The sequence below is a fragment of the Ambystoma mexicanum genome, chromosome 7q, assembly GCF_040938575.1.
Source record: "Ambystoma mexicanum isolate Mex_15411 chromosome 7q, UKY_AmexF1_1, whole genome shotgun sequence".
Taxonomy (NCBI): domain Eukaryota; kingdom Metazoa; phylum Chordata; class Amphibia; order Caudata; family Ambystomatidae; genus Ambystoma; species Ambystoma mexicanum.
In genome coordinates, this window is record NC_090941.1 from 39,106,344 (window position 1) to 39,124,644 (window position 18,301).

The 18,301-nt window shown below is 44.3% G+C and overlaps 1 protein-coding gene across 1 annotated transcript in view; it reads left to right on the forward strand.

The window, feature by feature from the left end:
• The window catches only part of SMPX (small muscle protein X-linked), a 352,501-nt gene that overhangs the window by 184,989 nt on the left and 149,211 nt on the right, over positions 1-18,301 (forward strand). Inside the window, exon 4 of the mRNA XM_069640379.1 lies at positions 2,142-2,307. Within this exon, the coding sequence (XP_069496480.1) occupies positions 2,142-2,294 (153 nt within the window). The 3' untranslated portion in view covers positions 2,295-2,307. The remainder of the gene's footprint in view (positions 1-2,141; positions 2,308-18,301) is intronic.

An 18,301-nucleotide genomic window follows, 5' to 3' on the forward strand; every position in this document is an offset into this window, starting at 1 on the left:
AAGGGCAAGGCAGCTTCTCTCCTTGGCACCCTCTCGATTTGGGCCGTCTTTCTCGTCTTCTTGACCCGCCGTACTGAGTTAGCTCTCTCGTCGTGCAGTCTCCCTTGCTCTTATTGTGCTCTCGTGCTCCACCTTTTATCCCTGTGGGAAGGGAAAGGGCCGTCAGGTGTGTGTGATTCTGGTCGATTGCCAAACCGGGCTCCTTTACCGGGTTCCCAGAATGGGGAATTACCGGGCCATTCTGAGTTTGGAGGGCCCGGTAATTCCTCCCTCTGGCAACCCGGGCCCGGACCTTCCCCATTCCCATCCGGGCCCCCATAGGGCTCAATGAGAATGGGAGAGGGAGCTAACAACGGGCCAATTACGACCGGCCTGTTGTTAGCTCCCTCTTCCCCTCGCGGGACCCGCGAGGGGACCTCGTAATTTCATGGAACAGGTTTAACGGGTCCGCCTCCATTAGCGGAGCCCATTAACCCATTCCGCGAAGGTCGTCATGAGGCCCCATGTTTCAAAAAGGTTGTGCACTCTTTTCCACTAAGTGGTGGTTTTTGAAAACCACTATGAGGGTATAGCAGTGGTATGGAGTCAGCTCACCCCTGATGAATTTCCAGCTGACTTGTTTTTAAATAGAGTGTGCTGAATGAAACATGAAGGGACAGAAAGTATAGGAGTGATTAGATTTAGTGAAGTGAGTAGAGTGTATGTTTAATGCAGCGTGAGGCCATTTGAGGCTGGGCAATATTTGTAGCTATTGAATTATTTAATAGAGATGACTCTGTCTATTTCGACATTTTTGATTGTGGAATTTAAATAAAATTGCTTTATATAACACAATGTGACTGGGACAATATTTGAGATCCTGCATTTAAAGTAAGGAAAACTACTCCAAAAATAGGATGACCACTTTGAATGTGCAGATCGGGCTGTTCCTGGATAATTCCCCTGTGCACCAAAAGCTTTCAAATGTGGATTGTAGGCCGTGCACATTCTTAAAAGCCCCACTAGGCCTACAGGGCAAGTTCCTTAGTTTATATATTAGACCCAAGAGAAATGTACTCGCCCCTTGGATTGGCGACAAAATATGTACCAGTGCTTCCTGTAAATGGCCCATGTCACCATAGGCACACTTCATATTAGTGCAGTGCTGCCATCCAAAGGCCAGCCAGGCACAGTTTTGTCAGTTACTGCCAACGAAGTTTGCTTGCGATTAATGTCAAATAAAAGTTGAATACATCCTCACACTCACCAGCAAGGTTGAGTACCATGCAAATGATACTCACCCTTCATAAAAGCTGCTTGCCAATGCGAGTGGCCTAGTGCATTTTGCGAGTCCAGGATTGGATATACTGCACATGAATGCTGTAATCCCTCGAAGAAATCCCTTCCAAGGCTTCTTGCTGAGTCACTGCTTGCAGATAATCCCTGTATTCTCCATCCTCTGCATGATGCCCTGGGCATTGGGAATGGTAGAGTGAAACAAAGGCTAATGATGGATCAAAAGAAATTAGCATCTTTAACATTTTGTTTTTTTAAAAATGTTTTAATGTATCGATATATACATAAGTATTTGAAGATCACAAACTGTCTCTCTTACCTTTTTTAATGTAACCAAACGCAAAATGCTAATAATAAGCCAAACTCGTAAATAAATAAATTAAAAAAAGGCTAATGGCATCAATCAACCTTTTTTGGGCTCTGTGACCCCAAAGCCCATTACACTGCACTGACCATTTCTGTTACTCAATATGGACTCACAAATAATTATTGTTCTGTGTTGTGCCTGGTCTAATGTGGTGCACAGAATCCATGGATACACAATACATGTCTGGCCATTCTGCTCACAGCGGAATTACCATGTATCTGTGTATGGCATTGTGCCCGCATTCTTTATGCATGTCATCCAGACCCAATGCATTGGTCAGAAATGACAGCGTCTATTGGTAGCAAAATATGGAAAGCCTTTCTACACATTTATCTGCCCGTATCTGCCAAATGGAGACTGTTTCTGATTGTATTAATGATGAACATAATGATCTAATTTTGATCCTGTTCCTCATATTAAGGTTTTGTGTTATTTATAATTACAAAGACATCTGGGATCCCAAAAGTCTGAGCTGTATTTTTCCTGTTTTTATGTATAGAGTGCACAAACTCCTGATCACGCTGCCACGGAGGAAGAACCAAAGAAGCCTCTTCCAGGTGCTGTGAAACTACCCGGACCGGCTTTCAACCTCTCAGAGATCCAGAATATAAAGAGTGAACTCAAATTTGTACCCAGAGCTCAGGAGCAGTAACCAGAAATAAAAGGCGAGCTTGCAAAAGTTATTTAATTACCAATGTACACAGCAGTCTCTTTGCTGCCATCCTCATATTTCCATTATGCCTCTATAGATAGTTATGTGCCAACCTAACTGGGCTCACAGAAATCTCCAGAGAAAAGCCACGCAGTAATTATGCCGAACAAATACTCTTTAGTTGTTTGCTAACTCTTTCTTTTTGCATATTGCTTGTAGAGGAAATGCGTTTTGAATCTGTCTATCATTTTTGTATTAGTGTGAATATTAACATTTTTGTAGAGCAGTTTTCAAACTTTGCAGAGCAATTTACACTATGTGAGTATTTAAATGAATCAGTCGTTAGCGCGACGTGTGCCCCAAGGTTGGCGCTGGGTGAATACAGTTAATTGATTGGAGGATGCAAATGTGGTGCTTATGTGAATTGGTGCAGATAACATAAACGTTGTGTGTACATGCTGAAATCAAATGCCACATACCAACTCTATAGACAATTAGAACCCTGCGAAGGACAATAACATTTTAACAATCGATCTGATTGGCCCTCGGCTAGTCGTTACCAGCCCGACAAGAACTTACCTGCTCCCATTCAGCGTGCCGTTCCCTCCAGGTTCCTTCCCTTTCTCTGACTGTCCACCATGGAAAGGGAAAAGGGACTAGTTGTACTACTTTCACTTTGGTCCATGGTGGCCACTTTAATTGTTTATTTTTTTATCTTTTTTATGAGCGTCATGGAAAGGGAAGAGGGACTACATGTTGTCTCTTCTCCTCGTGCCATGGCAGCCTTTATTATTTTTTTTTTTCTTGAGTTGTGTAACCGTTTCCTCGCGTTTCCCAACTCGAGAAAAAATGCAACCAGTCTGGTAATGCCCCAGGGCTTATGTTAAAGCTGAGGCAAATGCCCCAGGGCATTACCAGACCTATAATGCCCCCCCCCCCCTACTCGGGTTCTATTGCTTTAATAGAAAGATATATAATTTCTGCATTATTTGGGGGCCCAGTTATAAGAGTAAGGAGACTAGAGGCATTTAATGAGCTCTTCATTGCTACCATGACAGTTTAAATGTCAGTATTTTTGACAGATTTTGTTGTGGCAGCCATTTTGGACAGGTGCCTCTAATCATCAATGCAGAACGGTTTGGGCACATTGAGAATAATCCAGAGAGGATCCCAGAGGATTACTCATACCCCCTGAAGTGTAGAACCTCATAGTGACAAAGGCATAAGGGTGCTCTGCATATCCTGGACATAGGATGAAAATCTAACTGACAATTCGACGACAACATGTTGTCTTGAAGGGGGAGCGGAATGCATGGCTACAAACCTCCACCCTCTCTTCAAGCACAAACCTGGATAACAGAGGCGGGAGCTGGCTGTGATGCTTCTTTATAGACTTGTGCTTCTGGGAGGACTCGTCAGGGGAAAGTAATTTGGGTGGGCAAAGGCATTTGGGTTCCCATTTGGGTCCATTTTGATCAGGATATAGACTTATTCTTCTTCAGCTAGCACTGAAGAGGCATTTTCTCAGTTGCTCCTCTGCCGGCTCTCTCCTGTGCAACAAGATTGAGGCTGTGTGGGAGGGTAATAAAACATAAGATGGGAGGTGGTCAACTGTGATGAGGTGGAACATGTGAGGATAAAAATTGTGCTTCAGTCTGAAGTGAGTCATGCTGGGAGAACCACCTGAGAGGGAGGCAATGGGAGTCTACCTGTTGGCAGAGAAAAAACATTTTCGATTGCTTCAAAGGCCTGCCATTATTCACAGTGCATAATGTGCAGAAATAAAAGTAGTGGTCCTGCAGGCTTTGTTGAAACAATTGAGTTGTTGTATGAATTGTGGAGGCGAGTGTGGCCACATCAAACTGGAATGCCATCTGGAGTTATTTTGTTGGCCTTTCACTTAACTAGGTTATAAGTTACGTTAAAACATTCGAATGGTTGCATTTCAGACGAGAGCTGTAATGATTGCTATAAGTCTTCTCATTGGGCCAACGTTTCTCCTTCTTATTCCTTCAGTGGGTGGAATGTTCTAATAGCAAGAGTGATACTATATGATAGGTTATTTATAACGCGCTTAACAGCCAGAGGTTACTGAGCACAGACCCGGGGATCGAACCTGTGGTGCACTGTGTTGTCTTGCTTCCAAGGCGAGCACGTTGCTCCTGAGCTATCCTCCCGTTGCCTAGGTCTCCCTCCTTGGGTGAATGTCAGGTGGTAACATCCCTTAGTCCACATTAAAGGCTCTTAAAACTGGGCCAAGGGCGTTAATAGCTGAGCATATTTTAGACACAAGTGTCCCCCATTGTTGATATGTCGGTGGATCCGGCTTTTTAAAGTTCAGCAAGGTGGTTTTGCGAGTGGTAAAAAGAACAATGCGTATTAGTTTGCGGGTCAATGCGTTGCTATGCCAGTTTTCGAGACGCTGTCCAAACAGCATTGCCGCCGGAATAGACTCAATCACCGTCCCCTGAACACTCCGGAGCTTAAACGTAACCTTAGACCACAGCGGTTTGAGCCTGGGGCAGTGCCAGAACATATGTCCCATGGTCCCCACTCTGCCACACACACGCCAACATTCGGCATCCCCCCGCTATGCCCATTCTATACAGTCTAGCTGGGGTGTAGTATGCTCTGTGTATGAGTTTGAATTGGATCTCCCGTTGGCAGAGATTGCAGGATACTTGGGCCACTGAGGGGAAGGAGTCATATATATCACCAACTGTTATTTCCACCTCCAGATCCTCGCTCCACATGTCAGCCAGTGCCAGTATTCTTTCATAGGTATTGTGCGCAGCGAGCGTGTAAATGGTTTTGAGTATCGGTATTTAGAAGGGTCCTGCATCACCTCTTTCTCGCACCGGAAGGGTTCTGCAAGTCTGGAGTCCCCGGTTGTGTTAGCAGCTAAGATAGAGTGAAGGGCTCAGCATTGTAGCCAGTCAGCGTTCGTCAAACCTAGTCTGCTTAAAATGTCGGGAAAGGGGATGGATGGGCTTGTCACCCTCAAAAAGATCCATAAGCCTAACTTCTCCCCATTAGGCCTGATGTCACGCCAGGAGCTTTGTAGATATACAGAGCAAGAGCAAGGCATCGGGTGAGATCCACTGCAGGGCTACGTGCATGTTTGTACCTGTGAATCACTGTCTTCTATGCCATTGTGTTAAAGTGTGGCCCAGTATCGGGTGGTGATCAAGAGCCCTCAGGAGCTGCCGAGGCAGGATCACCATGGCCTTCTGGGGGTGTAAAGGAGCAGAGATTTTGCACCTCAATGGCCTGCAAACTTGTAGTATCATCCACATTGACCTATCTTTTGGCCCATCCAATCTGTGCCACCATATAACAAACCTGCCAGGATGGGAGTGCCAGTCACCGTTCGGTTTATCGGCTTGCAGGATGTGCTTGTTTAGCCTCGCCATTTCCCTCGCCAGATAAACTTCATAATCATGCGGTCAAATTCAGGGAATTGGGCTCTGGAAGGGGGCATAGGGAGCATGAACGCTAGGTAGGTCAGTTTGGGCATATCATTCATTTAAATGGGATTAATCCTGCCGGTAAGAGATAGGGGGAGGGTTTACCAGGAGGATACGTCAGGGCAGATCTTATCTAATCTAGGTATATAATTGATCCTAGCGAGTGTGTGTATTTGTATTTTGTTTACTTGTATAGCGCTCCAGACCCGAAGGCTACCTGGCACGTATCTTAGAACAACAGGTACATATGGCAATGATTACAGTTACAATCTTACATAACAATCGTACAGTTGCAGTTTTACATAACAATCATACAAAAGAACAAGTTACAAGTAGTAAGGCGACAAGGTCAGGTGGCATGTAAAGGCATTTAGTCAAGCGTGGCGGATAGCCAGAGCTTGGCTTTTTGTTTGAATAGAGTTGGAGAAGGTAAGAATCTGATGGTGAGTGGCAGTGAATTCCAGAGTTTAGCGGCTAGAACTAGGAAGCTTACACCTCCGGCTTTCTGAAGTTTGTATCTGGGGATGGTCAGGCAGTGTGCTTGGGTGGATCTAAGTGACCGCAAGGGTATGTACTGACAGAACCGAGAGGCTAAGTAGATGGGGGGTTTGATTGTTTACACATTTGTGTGTGAGGGCTAGGGATTTCAGGTATATCCTTTGGGCCACTGAAAGCCAATGTAGACTCTTCCTTGTTTCAGAGATGTGTGCAGTTCTGGGAATATTAAGGGCCTCTCTAAGAGCATTATTTTGAATGACCTGGAGTTTGTTGAGGTTGCGTTGGTTGGTTCCCTGATAAAGTGCATTGCAGTAATCGAGTTTGGACATAACCAGTGTCCTGGCTAGAGTAATGCAATTCTGTGTGGAAAGGAATTGGCGGCAGGCTGTGATAAGCTTACATGTGTAAGCAGAGGCAGCGACAACCGCATTAGTTTGTCTATTAAGTGAAAGTGTAGAATCGAGATAGATTCCCAGAGTTTTGGTATCTTTGGACACTTTGATGGAATTGCCATCAATATTAAAGGTGGTGAAAGATAGGTCAAACTTGTTGAGTCTCTGTTGGGTGCCCAGGATGAGAAGCTCTGTCTTGTCATCGTTGAGACAGAGCTCGTGTTGGGCCACCCAGGCTTGGATGACTTGGTAGATGTCATTCAGAGCTTTGGAATCGGCCATGTAGTCACTGGTGATGGGAATGAGTATCTGGGTGTCATCAGCGTAGTTGGTGTAGGTAACACCCAGATAATCAAACACATCAAACAAAGGTTTGGTAAATACATTGTAGAGTGTAGGTGATACACAATACCCTTGTGGCACTCTGCAGGGGACCGGGGTTGGATCTGTAGATGAGGTAGGTGAAAATACTCTAATTTGTCTGTTGTCCAGGAAAGAGGTGATCCAATTAGTGGCTTTTTCAGAGAAGTGGGCAGCTGATTTCAAGTGACGGCAGAGGATTTGGTGATTGACCAAATCGAAAGCTGCTGAGAGGTCAACTAGTAGTAGGAGGGCCAGTTTGCCATTGTCTTTTAAGTCCACAATTTGAGTTCTAATAGGGATGTTTCTGTCCCGTGCTTTGGTCTAAAGCCAGATTGTCTCGTACCAAGTACATTGTTAGTTTCCAGGTACTTCTGGTTCTGTAAATAAGCTGCTCTGTCTAGTATTGTTAGAAGGAACGGGTAGTAGGAAGGTATCGAAGGGTCCAGAGTAGGTTTTCATCAGCAGGGGGATGACTCAGGTGTCCTTGAGATTGTCAGGGACGTTGCCAGAGTGAAAAGAAGAGTTGATAAACGAGGTGATGAAAGGGGAAAGGTTGTGTGCCGATTCCTTAATGATGGGTGCAGGGCAGGAGTCAACTTGGCAGTTAGAGGGTTTTAGCTTGCTAATGATTTTTTTCAACCTCTGGGATGGTGAGAGGTGGTTATTTTAGTGAGGAGGGCATTTTGAATATTGTTACACCATGTACTGTCTTTGCTACATGTGCCTAGGATGGGCGAGGGGGATTCTAGTTCTTTAAGAATTTTGAATAGCTCCTTCGTGTTGGATTCTGCTTGCGAGATGTGTAGGTTATAAGTCTCTTTTTTTGCTTGAACAATCGCTTCCTTGTAATTAAGGGATGCGATGAAGAGGTTGTCTTTATTAGTCACGCATGGGAGACTTTTCCATAGAGCTTCAGCCTTGCCTTTTTCTTTGCGTAATGCTCTCAGTTGTGGTTGAAACCATGAATTCAAGTGAGCTTGTTATTTAGCTTTCCGTAGTTTGAGGGGAGCTATGATATCGATAGCTTTGAGCAAGGTTTGATTGAAGGTGTCCACTAGGACTGTAGGGTCGTTGTATTGTGAGGCACATTTGTTGAGAATAGGTAAAATGAGGGCGAGTAATTCGTCCCTATTGATGTCCTTTTTGTTTCTTGTGGGAATGGGGGGTGCTATGTTGGGTTTAGGGCATGGGTTGTTAGCCGGTATGTGAAAGATGATGATGTGATGGTCGGAACAGGCGCATGCGGAATTGGAGCTTATCGATGTGTTGCAATTTAAATCTGCAATCCAATCAAGTGTTCTGCCCTTGTTGTGAGTTGGTTCGAGAATGCGATGTGAAAAACCTAAGTTTGAGATGTTACTAGCAACCTCAGTGGCCTGGAGATCCTTGGGATCTGATAGGTCAAGATTAAGACCGCCCAGTAGCAGCACTTTGGAATAAGGTTTGGTGTTGTCAGTGAGGATGGATATAATGTCCTCCGAAAGGGACATAAGGGGTCCTGGTGGTCTGTAGATAAGGTGCAGTGATGTGGTGTTGGTAGGTGATAGAGAAAGTTTAACTGATAGAGATTCGGCCGAGCTAAGTTGGGTGTTGGGAATGAGTCTCATATTAATGTTATCCCTGTGTATAAACGCGACGCCACCACCTTTGGAGAGGTTGGATTGGCGGTCATTTCTGAGGATGGAGTATCCGTCTGGAATGGCGACGGCCAAGAGCGGACCTGAGGCAGCATGTAGCCAGGTTTCCGTGATGGCAATAGAGTCATCTTGAGAAGGCATATAAAGCATATTAAGAAGGCATCAGAGGGTAATGGGATGACAGGGTTTGGGTTAGGGATATGCATGTGAGAGTGGTCATCTGTCTGTGTCAGGTGTTTGGGCAGCGATAGGTCTAGATCGGTGCATGGGCGGGCTCAATATATTTAAATCCCCAGTTGGAGCATGAAGCGCACTGAGCGTGCATGGATATTGGTGTAATCTGAAGAACAAAGCACACAAGTGAATAGGTACAAGAACACTATTGCTCATACACGCGAAATCCCACAATCTTTTGTGTAAACTCTGCCGTTTCTTCAATGAGACAATACTCATAGAGGTTATATCGTAGAGAAAAAAATCTCTCAGACACAATTATTTTATATATTGGAACTGTGTGAGTGGTATAAATAAAAGCACAATTCCAGGGAGAAAACAGACATCAAAATGGTTTCTTGGACCACAACAGAACAAACAAGAATATGTTTTCAACACACTGTATCAAGGCGTTTTTCAGGCAAAAATAAAGACAGTGTGTGTATAACAAACCCAATCTGTGTGGGGGTTTGTCAAAAATGCACAATTCAATGGTGTGAAGTTACAAAACAAGGTTCTTAAAACAACATAAAACATTTGCAAGGACACAAAAGAGAAATTTGCATGTGTGGACAGCAATATATGTGCTGTAGTTTTAGGGAAATAGTGCGTCTACACCAGTTGTTTCGGCCATTTGGAGTTGAGCTAGATGAGCCTCATCATTCATATGGCCATCATCAGGACGGGTTCTGTGTGAAATGACGTCTTTTCAATGCGGTAAATTCACAGGCAAAGTCTTAGTTTTGCTGCCGGCTCTCCCCAGTGACTCAGCAGCTTGAGGAGACGCTGCCCGCTGTCTTTTTCCTGCAGACCACCAGTTCTGCCTGATACACGATCCAAGCCATGCACCCAACGGCAGATTGTTGTTTTTTGAGAGAGCACTCCTTGACCTTCTTACCTGGATTTTTCCGGTGAGAGGATAACCTAGCCAACGCGGCTAATGGATCTCTTATACAGTGCCTGTGAATTTACCCCATAGCACAGCGAGTTATGGGCAGATTAAGTGTCTAGTAGCGAGTAGGTATTGGCAGTGCGGCTGCGCCATATTGCTGTCATGGACCTAAGCTCATCATGTTCAGTGAGCCATAGAAAGTCTATAGAGAAGGCCATAGGCACCCGAGCGGTGGAGATCCAGCGGCCATGAAGCCTCCTGCCTTGCTCATTTCGTGGGCCCCTCCTGTAGCCAGCCGATTCCACATTGTTTCCTGCCCGCCTGCCTCCCTCCATCGAAGGATGTCTCCTGCTGCTGTGCTCCGAGAGGCGGGCCCTCCCCTTAACCCTGTGCCGACCTTCCCTCTATTGGGGTGAACACCGGGGTGATGATATCCTGCAATTTTAAGAAGCACCATGCCTCCTCGGAGTCCCCAAATGAGTGCCATTGGCGATTCAGTTGAATGGACCATGCAGCCAGAAACATGAGGTAATGTTTGTGTTCAGATCCTTTTATTGCTTCAAAGAATAGTTGAAGTGCTGCCTGTGTCTGGAGACCTCTATGGAGTAATTGTTCAACATGTGAATTGTACTGCCATCAAGTTTTATAGCCCCCGCCTCTTGGTACGCCTTGAGTATGGCCAGCTTGTGCTTAAAATTCAGCAGGTGCATGATGGTGGTTTGCGGCCGTTCTACGGGAGATGGCTTGGCGAAAGGGGCTTTATGGACCCTTCAGATGGTGTAGCAGCAAGGGTTATCAAAGTGCAGCCTGTCTTGCAGTAGATTGTATAAGTAAGCCTCGAGGTCACCCCCTCAATGTTTTCAGGGTGTCCAACTAGACAGAGTTTATTGCACATAGGCCTATTTTCTTGGTCCTCTAGTTTGGCCCCCGGGCACTGCACTTCCCTGATTAGGCGATCGAGGTCTGCAATAGCAGTAACATAGTTGTCTTTGATCGTGCTAATTTGCTGCTCATTGTCCACAATTCTGTCTTCCTGGCCTTTCCTCCATCTGGCGACATCCTGCAGCTCCTTCTTGATGTCTTGTACGGTGGAGTTGGCCTCCTGCATGCGCTGACTGATGAGCTTCATTTCCCCTAATATCACCTGACTCTGTATTTGAATATCCATCTTCTGGGGATGTCTGTCGAACCTGCGCAGAGGGGCTCTGGCAAGGTTGGCAGCGTCTTCCCCACTGTCAGACTTTGGGTTTCATGGGTTGTGTTGCTTACCCCAATCCCCTACCTGTGCAAGCAGGACCAGTGCACAGGCTAACATCCGAAGATCTGTTGTGCTCCTCCTGGCGTATGGGCCACTGGTGCTATGCCCAAGACGAGGGCAGCCACGCAACCCTGTGGCAGAGCCCCAGGGGGTCAACAGCAAACGGCACTCTTGCCTCGAGCAGGGAGCCAGATAAGCAATCTATGGAGAGGGCCCACATTCCAGGGGGCATCCAGGACCTTCAGTCCAATGATTTTTGCAGAGGTAGCATGCGTACCAGTAAGGGCGTTTAAGTATCTTCAGACAATGGCCTGCCCTTCCAGCGCTGTTAAACTGGCACTAGTAGATAGGCACATATGATCGAGTGTGGAGACCAGGAACATGTAGAGGAGAGCTAGGCCCCCGTTGCGGTCACCTAATTGAAACCCTTTCTGCGCAAAGCAGCCGGCATGGGTATGGCGGCAATGTGGGCCTGTATGTCATTCTTAGAAGAAAGTCTGTGCTCTCCGGAAGGCATCCCAGACCAGCAGGAATAGCAGCGGCGTGCTGAGTACATGCGGGCTGCCATGGGTAATTGTGCAGACAAATGGTTATCCTTTTAGGGGCTCAGTAACCTATCTTTGTGCACTCCAAGAGATGCACAGCGATAGCACATAGCAGCAGACAATGTGGCTGTTAGTGGCTCATCGTTCATAGTGTCGCTGAAGAAGGGCAGTGCCTCCATGACACATCACAATCATGCATTCAAGGAGGAAAAGGTGGGCACCACCAGGTTTCAAGCTTTGTTGATATTTTATTCCCAGTTTCAAGGAGCCAACTGATAAAAGGTCCAAAGACTCCTGGACTGAATAACTACCACCAAAAGGAAAACTGAGTGTAAATCCACTCAGAAACTCAGTCACTCACACACTGCCCCCCAAACGTGGTTGCTATAATCTTCAAAATTAGGTCCTGAAAATTGTGTAAAATTATTTCAATGTTCTCTGAGTGGGCAGTCGTTATGTAGTAAATATAGACTCATAGGTGTGCTCAAACAAGTTAGTTATTTTATTCTTTAACAGAAGGGGAGGCCGGCTGTAGCCTCAAAATATCAAGATCTCTTATGCCAACACATTTCGGAGTAGGGCTGAGCACTCTTACTCTTGTGACCTGCCGGTCAAAAGTATTTGTGGAAATAAAGTCCCCATCATGCCCCATATCTTGTTACCCCATCCGGGGCACAGCCTTGGACAGATGTGAGGGTCCCCGATTCAGGGCTGTCAAGGGGGTTCTGAGCCTCTGTGCTCTGTGAGTGCCCAGACCCTCTGGTGGGAGGTGGTCCACGGCCTCCAATGGTAGGCACCGTTCAGATCAGTTCATGGACCCATAACCCTGCATACAGTCCAACATCCGAGCCGTTCCTCTCATGCCACGGTTCACATCACAGCTGCCGCCCGGGTGGGGGAGTACCACCAGGCATTGCCCGCTCTGTCGGGATGGTGTCGAGGGCCCACATTGATCAGCCCCAGCTGGAGCAGTGTCGTCCTGGTCTGAAGCAGCAGCAGTGTGGGCAATCCAACCTTAGCTCTGTGGCGTCCACCGTTCACTCATCCACCTGCAGCGAGGGGTCCGCTCACTCCCAGTGTTGCCAGAAGGCGTGGGAGTCAGCCCATCCCAGGCACCAGGTGCAGGGCCACATGTAACACAGCCCAGCTTTCTGGGCTTCAGCAGCCACTAAACATTATCTTCTGCTGCACAGGGATATTAGGGTAGCAGAGGGGTAATTTCGGCATCACAATCACAGCTAGATAAGGGTATGGTGACCATAATTCAGCCCGTTCCACAGGGAGCTCTATAACCATGCGGTCATCCTCCTTGGGCTCTCGAGAACCCCCCTTGTTTAACAATATGTTGTGCTTTTTATGTGCCATGGATAGTGAAAGGCTTTTCATGCACACATGTCTTGCATGGGGACCAGCAATAGAAGCAGTATTTCAACAGAAAAGTACAATGTACAGCACAGGCAACATTCATCACAAAACCAGACATCTACCTATGGAACACATTTTACATTTCAAGTTATTGATTAGTTTATGGAGCAATATCACTTATCCAATACCCCACCATGACAATGCCACCCCACAATCTGGGATAAGAAACATGCTCTTTTATATTATGAATATTGTATTTTATTTAAAATAATAAATCAAGTAGTTAAATACAGACAGAATATTTACAGTAAATACATGCAACTTCTCTGTTTCTGATTCAAACAAAAATCCACACATAAAAAAACAAATATGGATCTACTATTCTAGATAATCAGATAGTATACTTTGCAATGTAGACTATACATTGACATTCATGTTGATAAATGTTGATTGACACAATTTACAGTATGCAATCTTGAAATAAACAGTAAACTTAGTTTTCTTTAAAACCCTGGTCAAGTCTTGGCATCAGATAAAAATATTTACTCTAACATATGGAACTCTGAATGTTCAGCTTATTCAAATCTAAATGTGACAAACAATTAATTCCTAGCTAAGCATGGATACAAAATGGATATCTATGTGATGTTGAATTAGTTGCAATGTTTCAATTTAATAAAAAGCTTGGGTTCATTCTATTTCTTTTTTGGAATGCAGGGACAACAGTGCCTAACTCTCTCACTGTTCTCAAGGAAACAGTGTCAATTTATCAACACTCCAGTTCAATGCTTGTCATTCCACATTTCAATTTGGCTTTCTAGTGCCTTCAGAGAACCGATTTTGCTGGAGAAAAGTCATATTATTATGACGCTACTTAAGGTTTAATTTAAATTATCAATCACAAAGTGGCTATTCCATGAACTATATATCACCTTTCAGTTACATGATTTGTCAAAATGGTTCATGAAAATACTTTTAATGGCTTTCAGAGATTAAATTAATTCTTGCAATATTTATCTTAATACTCTGGGGTCATTGTGCTTACTTTTAGTTTGTGTTTCAAAGGTCCAGGGCAGGTAGGGACATCTTGCTTCATGCATCACCACCAGATAAGCTCTTCCTTTCAGTCAGTCTACCTGTTCCTAAAATACCTCTCAGGTAATCTGGTTCTCTCCTGGGAAAGGCCCCTGAATTCAGTCCCATCTGTAAAAGCCCCTATTAAGGAACATTTCTATCAGTAATGTTCAGTTGGAGCCCCAATTTGCTTTTCTGCTGTTGAATAAACTATCTTCCCTTTCTGCTTTTCCAAAACACCCCTCCTCTCTTTCTATGTGTGTGAGTGTAAATACCCAACAAATTCCACAGAATTTGTGATAGGTTCCACTCACTCACTCACTCACTCACTCACTCACTCACTCACTCACTCACTCACTCACTCACTCACTCACTCACTCACTCACTCACTCACTCACTCACTCACTCACTCACTCACTCACTCACTCACTCACTCACTCACCACTATTTGCTTTCATTAGCCCATTGAATGCTTTGTGTCAAAAGGAAATGTTTTACATTGAATTAGCCCTTCCCACAGGAGTGAGGGATCAAATTGGACTGAAATATTTATTTTTAAATAATTATTTATGTTTACATGTGATATTGATGAGAATTCTATATTCATATGCCCAATAATCTTCTGAATCCAGAGATATCCTTTATGCTTTTCTCAGCATGCATGACAGATGTATTAAGTTATGCAAATGTATGCATAATTCATACTTTTTAAGACCTTCCTTTTATATGTATGTGGTTTGTGTTGAACTTCTGAATTTAGATATATCTTTCTTTTTCATATCAGACAAATGTTTCTGAAGTTACAACTGAAAATGTATTTCTCATGGTCACTTTAAATGCAATGCATCATTTGGTGTACATTTTGCTGTACAGTTTATCCTGAATTGGATGTGTCTTTGTAGCTTGACCTATTTATACCAGCAGAATACATCTGTGGAGAGAGATATTCTGTGAAACAAGGGAATCATAAGTTTGTCTTAATAGTTGAAAAATCATGGGGACTTATTGCTCTGCCAAGGTAAGAAGTTAGGGTCTGTATAAGCATCTGCTTATTTCTAAGGTTCGCTTAATGTCAACCAGACACATATCAATCTATTCAAATGGTGGCCTTCCACATTAGCTTAGAAAAAAAGGCCATGAGAACCCTCAACCTAAAATTCATTTTAATCTGCTTTTTGTATTTTGAAAACAGACTTATTGTCTCTGGTAAACACAGCTGGACCCATTTGCCATTTTATTCCTTAAAAAAGTGATGGCTAAATTAAAGTGTGTACATTACAGCAGCTCATTATCGGTAGAATATTCAGTACTGTCACCTGTGTGAATCCCTGCCATGCATTATTGTTGTTCTTCTCTTCAGAGTGGTTTGGTACTGTTTAATCAGATAAAAAATCAATGAAAAGTTACAAAACAAATAGGTGATGTTTTCAACAACATGCCACATGCCCATGGGTAGAAAAACATGTGTTATAGGTTTGAGGGTAATAAAAATAATAAAAATAATTGTGTACAGGGTTTGCCCATTCACTAAATGTATTTTATTTTTATTTTGTATGCATTTTTATTCAGGGATGGTGATGCTCTGAGGGTCTCGGAGCACCTTAAAAGGTTCAAAAGTTGAAGAGGTGGGCAGTGACACAGAAGTTAAAACAGAATAGGAAGATTAGGATAGACAGGAGAGGTGGTGAGGCAGAATTAGTTCTGGGGAAAGAGGCATCTATCTTTTGAGGCTTTTTTGCCGATATGAGGTGGTACGATGTTCCAAGCTCTGGTTGTCCACTGGGTGAATGCTTGTTTCAGTGTGCATGCTAGTTTGCAGAGTGTAATGTGTAGGACATTTTGACTAAATTGTCTGGTATGTGTGTGGGTGATCGGTTTCAGTTTGATGTAAAGGTATGTTTTGGGGTTTGGAAGGTGGTGGTGATGAAAAAGACCTATGGTTTCAGAAATATATCATTGTGTGTTTTGGAAGTTAATTTGGAGAGCCCTACACAGAATGTCAGAGCCCACATAAGGAAGCTGCCCTGGCAGTGGGATTAGGCGATCTGTTCCTACCTGTGAACTTGTCAATGGTGCCTGACCACAGTGGTTACTTGCTAGAAGGCAAAGGAGCAAAGGAGAAAAAGATCTTATCTTATTTGAAGAAGAGAGGTTAGGGTTGACTAGCCTCTGTTGCCCCAGCTTTTAAGTGTGAATTTGCACTGCATTGTGTGCCTTGACTGGGGGCTGCTTTGTTTCCAGAGATGGCAGCAGTGTATTAATTGTATTAGCTGTAAAAGGAACACTTAAACTCAGCTCAAATGGACTCACTCCCTGTCATCAAACAAACACATATCAGACATTGGACTGGCTCAGTCACACAAATCAGCACCTACAGCCTGAGTCCATGACAGTAGAGTGTCATCTTCTCTGCCCTCTTCATCATCTTTGGTCCACTGAGGAAATTGTTGTTTCTGAAAAGGGCTGCACTGTGCAGCTGCTTCACCAGCAGTGCAGCTACACTGTGACCATCATTCAGCAGTTTGCAGACAAGCCACACAGATTTCTAAAGTATCGCAACACTACTACCAACCAACCCCACTCACTTCGACCCCTGGTTATTCACCATCCAGGCTGTGTCCTGCCAGAGGTTCACCTGAGCAATTGTGGTATCGATCTGTGCCATTGTTTGGTCCAGCGATATGGCCTGGAGAATATGCTGGTGAGCCAATCTTTGCTCAAAGGGATAGTATTGGGTGCCTAGTAAGCACAACACACAGTTCTAAGTATATGAACTATAAAGTCAGCTTTTACTTGCTCGGCTGCTGAGTTGTACATGACCAGGGGGTGGGAGGATTATGTGCTTAGGCCATTGGCCTTAATTAAAAAGCTGCATCTGATCCAAGACACAGAATACTTAGTATGTTATTGAAACAAACTTTAGGTTACATCTGTGAAGGCAAAGTGATTTAAGGTTTCTCACCTTAGTCACTACTTTCTTGACTTTCAGAGAAATAATAACAGAGAGCATCATAGCAGAAATGTGGGTATCTCTCTCCCAATCCCTGTTCATCTTGCAGCGATGCACGGTATTGGCTTGTCTCTGGCTCTTATGCCAACAGTTTTTTTCATCTGCATCCTAGCAGGTATGGGGGTCTCTTGCTGTGTTGCCATGCATACAGGGTGTGTGTTCTTATTTATTTGGTTTTCATTTTTTTTCTTTTGCTAAATTCCTTTTACAGCCATGGCTGATTCAAGGCTGCGGCAGATGACTGGATGCCGTTTTATTTTTATTTTTGGTTATATTTAATTTGTCATTTATTTTTGTAAGTATATGTTGAGTTTTAGTTTGGTTTTGATTCCTTGTATGCCGCTGTGAATGGCAGGAGGGTGCCTGGCCTCCTAAAACAACTGAGGTCTCATTCTCGCTCAGTGTTCTTTCTTCTTCTTTTCAGACCGGCACACACTTCTCAGTCTGTCTTCCCTGTTCATCCAGCAGGGACGCACAGATTGGCTTGTGTCTGGCTCTTATGCTGCCAGTTTTTATCTGTCTTCATCCTAGCAGGCATGGTGGTTTCTGCCTCTGCTGCCATGCATACACAGTGTGTGTTCTCTTTTATTTGGTTTTCATTTGTTTCTTTTAATGAGCTTCTTTTACAGCCACAGCTGATTCTGGGCTGCAGCAGGTTACTGGATGCTGGTTTATTTTTTTATTTCTGGTTATATTTAATTTGACATTTATTTTTTGAAGTATTTTTTGAGTTTTACTTTGGTTTTGGTTCCTTGTATGATGCTGGGAATGGCAGGAGGGTGCCTAGCCTCCTAAAACCCCAGGCGTCTCGTTTCCGCTCAGCGTTCTTTCTTTTTCTTTTCAGACCGGAACACACTTCTCATTCTAAGTTCCCTGTTCATCTTGCAGGAGGATTGGCTCCTGCAATATCATGTTCCTTCATAACCCACTTGAGATCCGGACGTGCAGCGGACATGCCTTGCGTGACAAAGTCACGCCAAGGTTAAACTTGTCTGTGCTCGTCCGGCCACAGATGGGTTGATGGAGGGATCTATTTATCTATTTGGTCCTTTCCAGGAGGTACTCCTTGACGTAACCATCTCGCGTGAGCTACTTATACAGCTAGCTCCTGGCCAGCCACGTTATCCTATGGGCTTTGTATTAGTAATTTTTCTCCCACTACATCTTTGTTTTCATATTCTCTAAAGGGCCTGCTGTTTAATGCTTGCTCTCTTATTGCTCATTTGGTGCATTACCATGAGCCTTCGTATGATACCTGCCCAGATTTTGCTGTATTACAGAGACTTGGTTCTG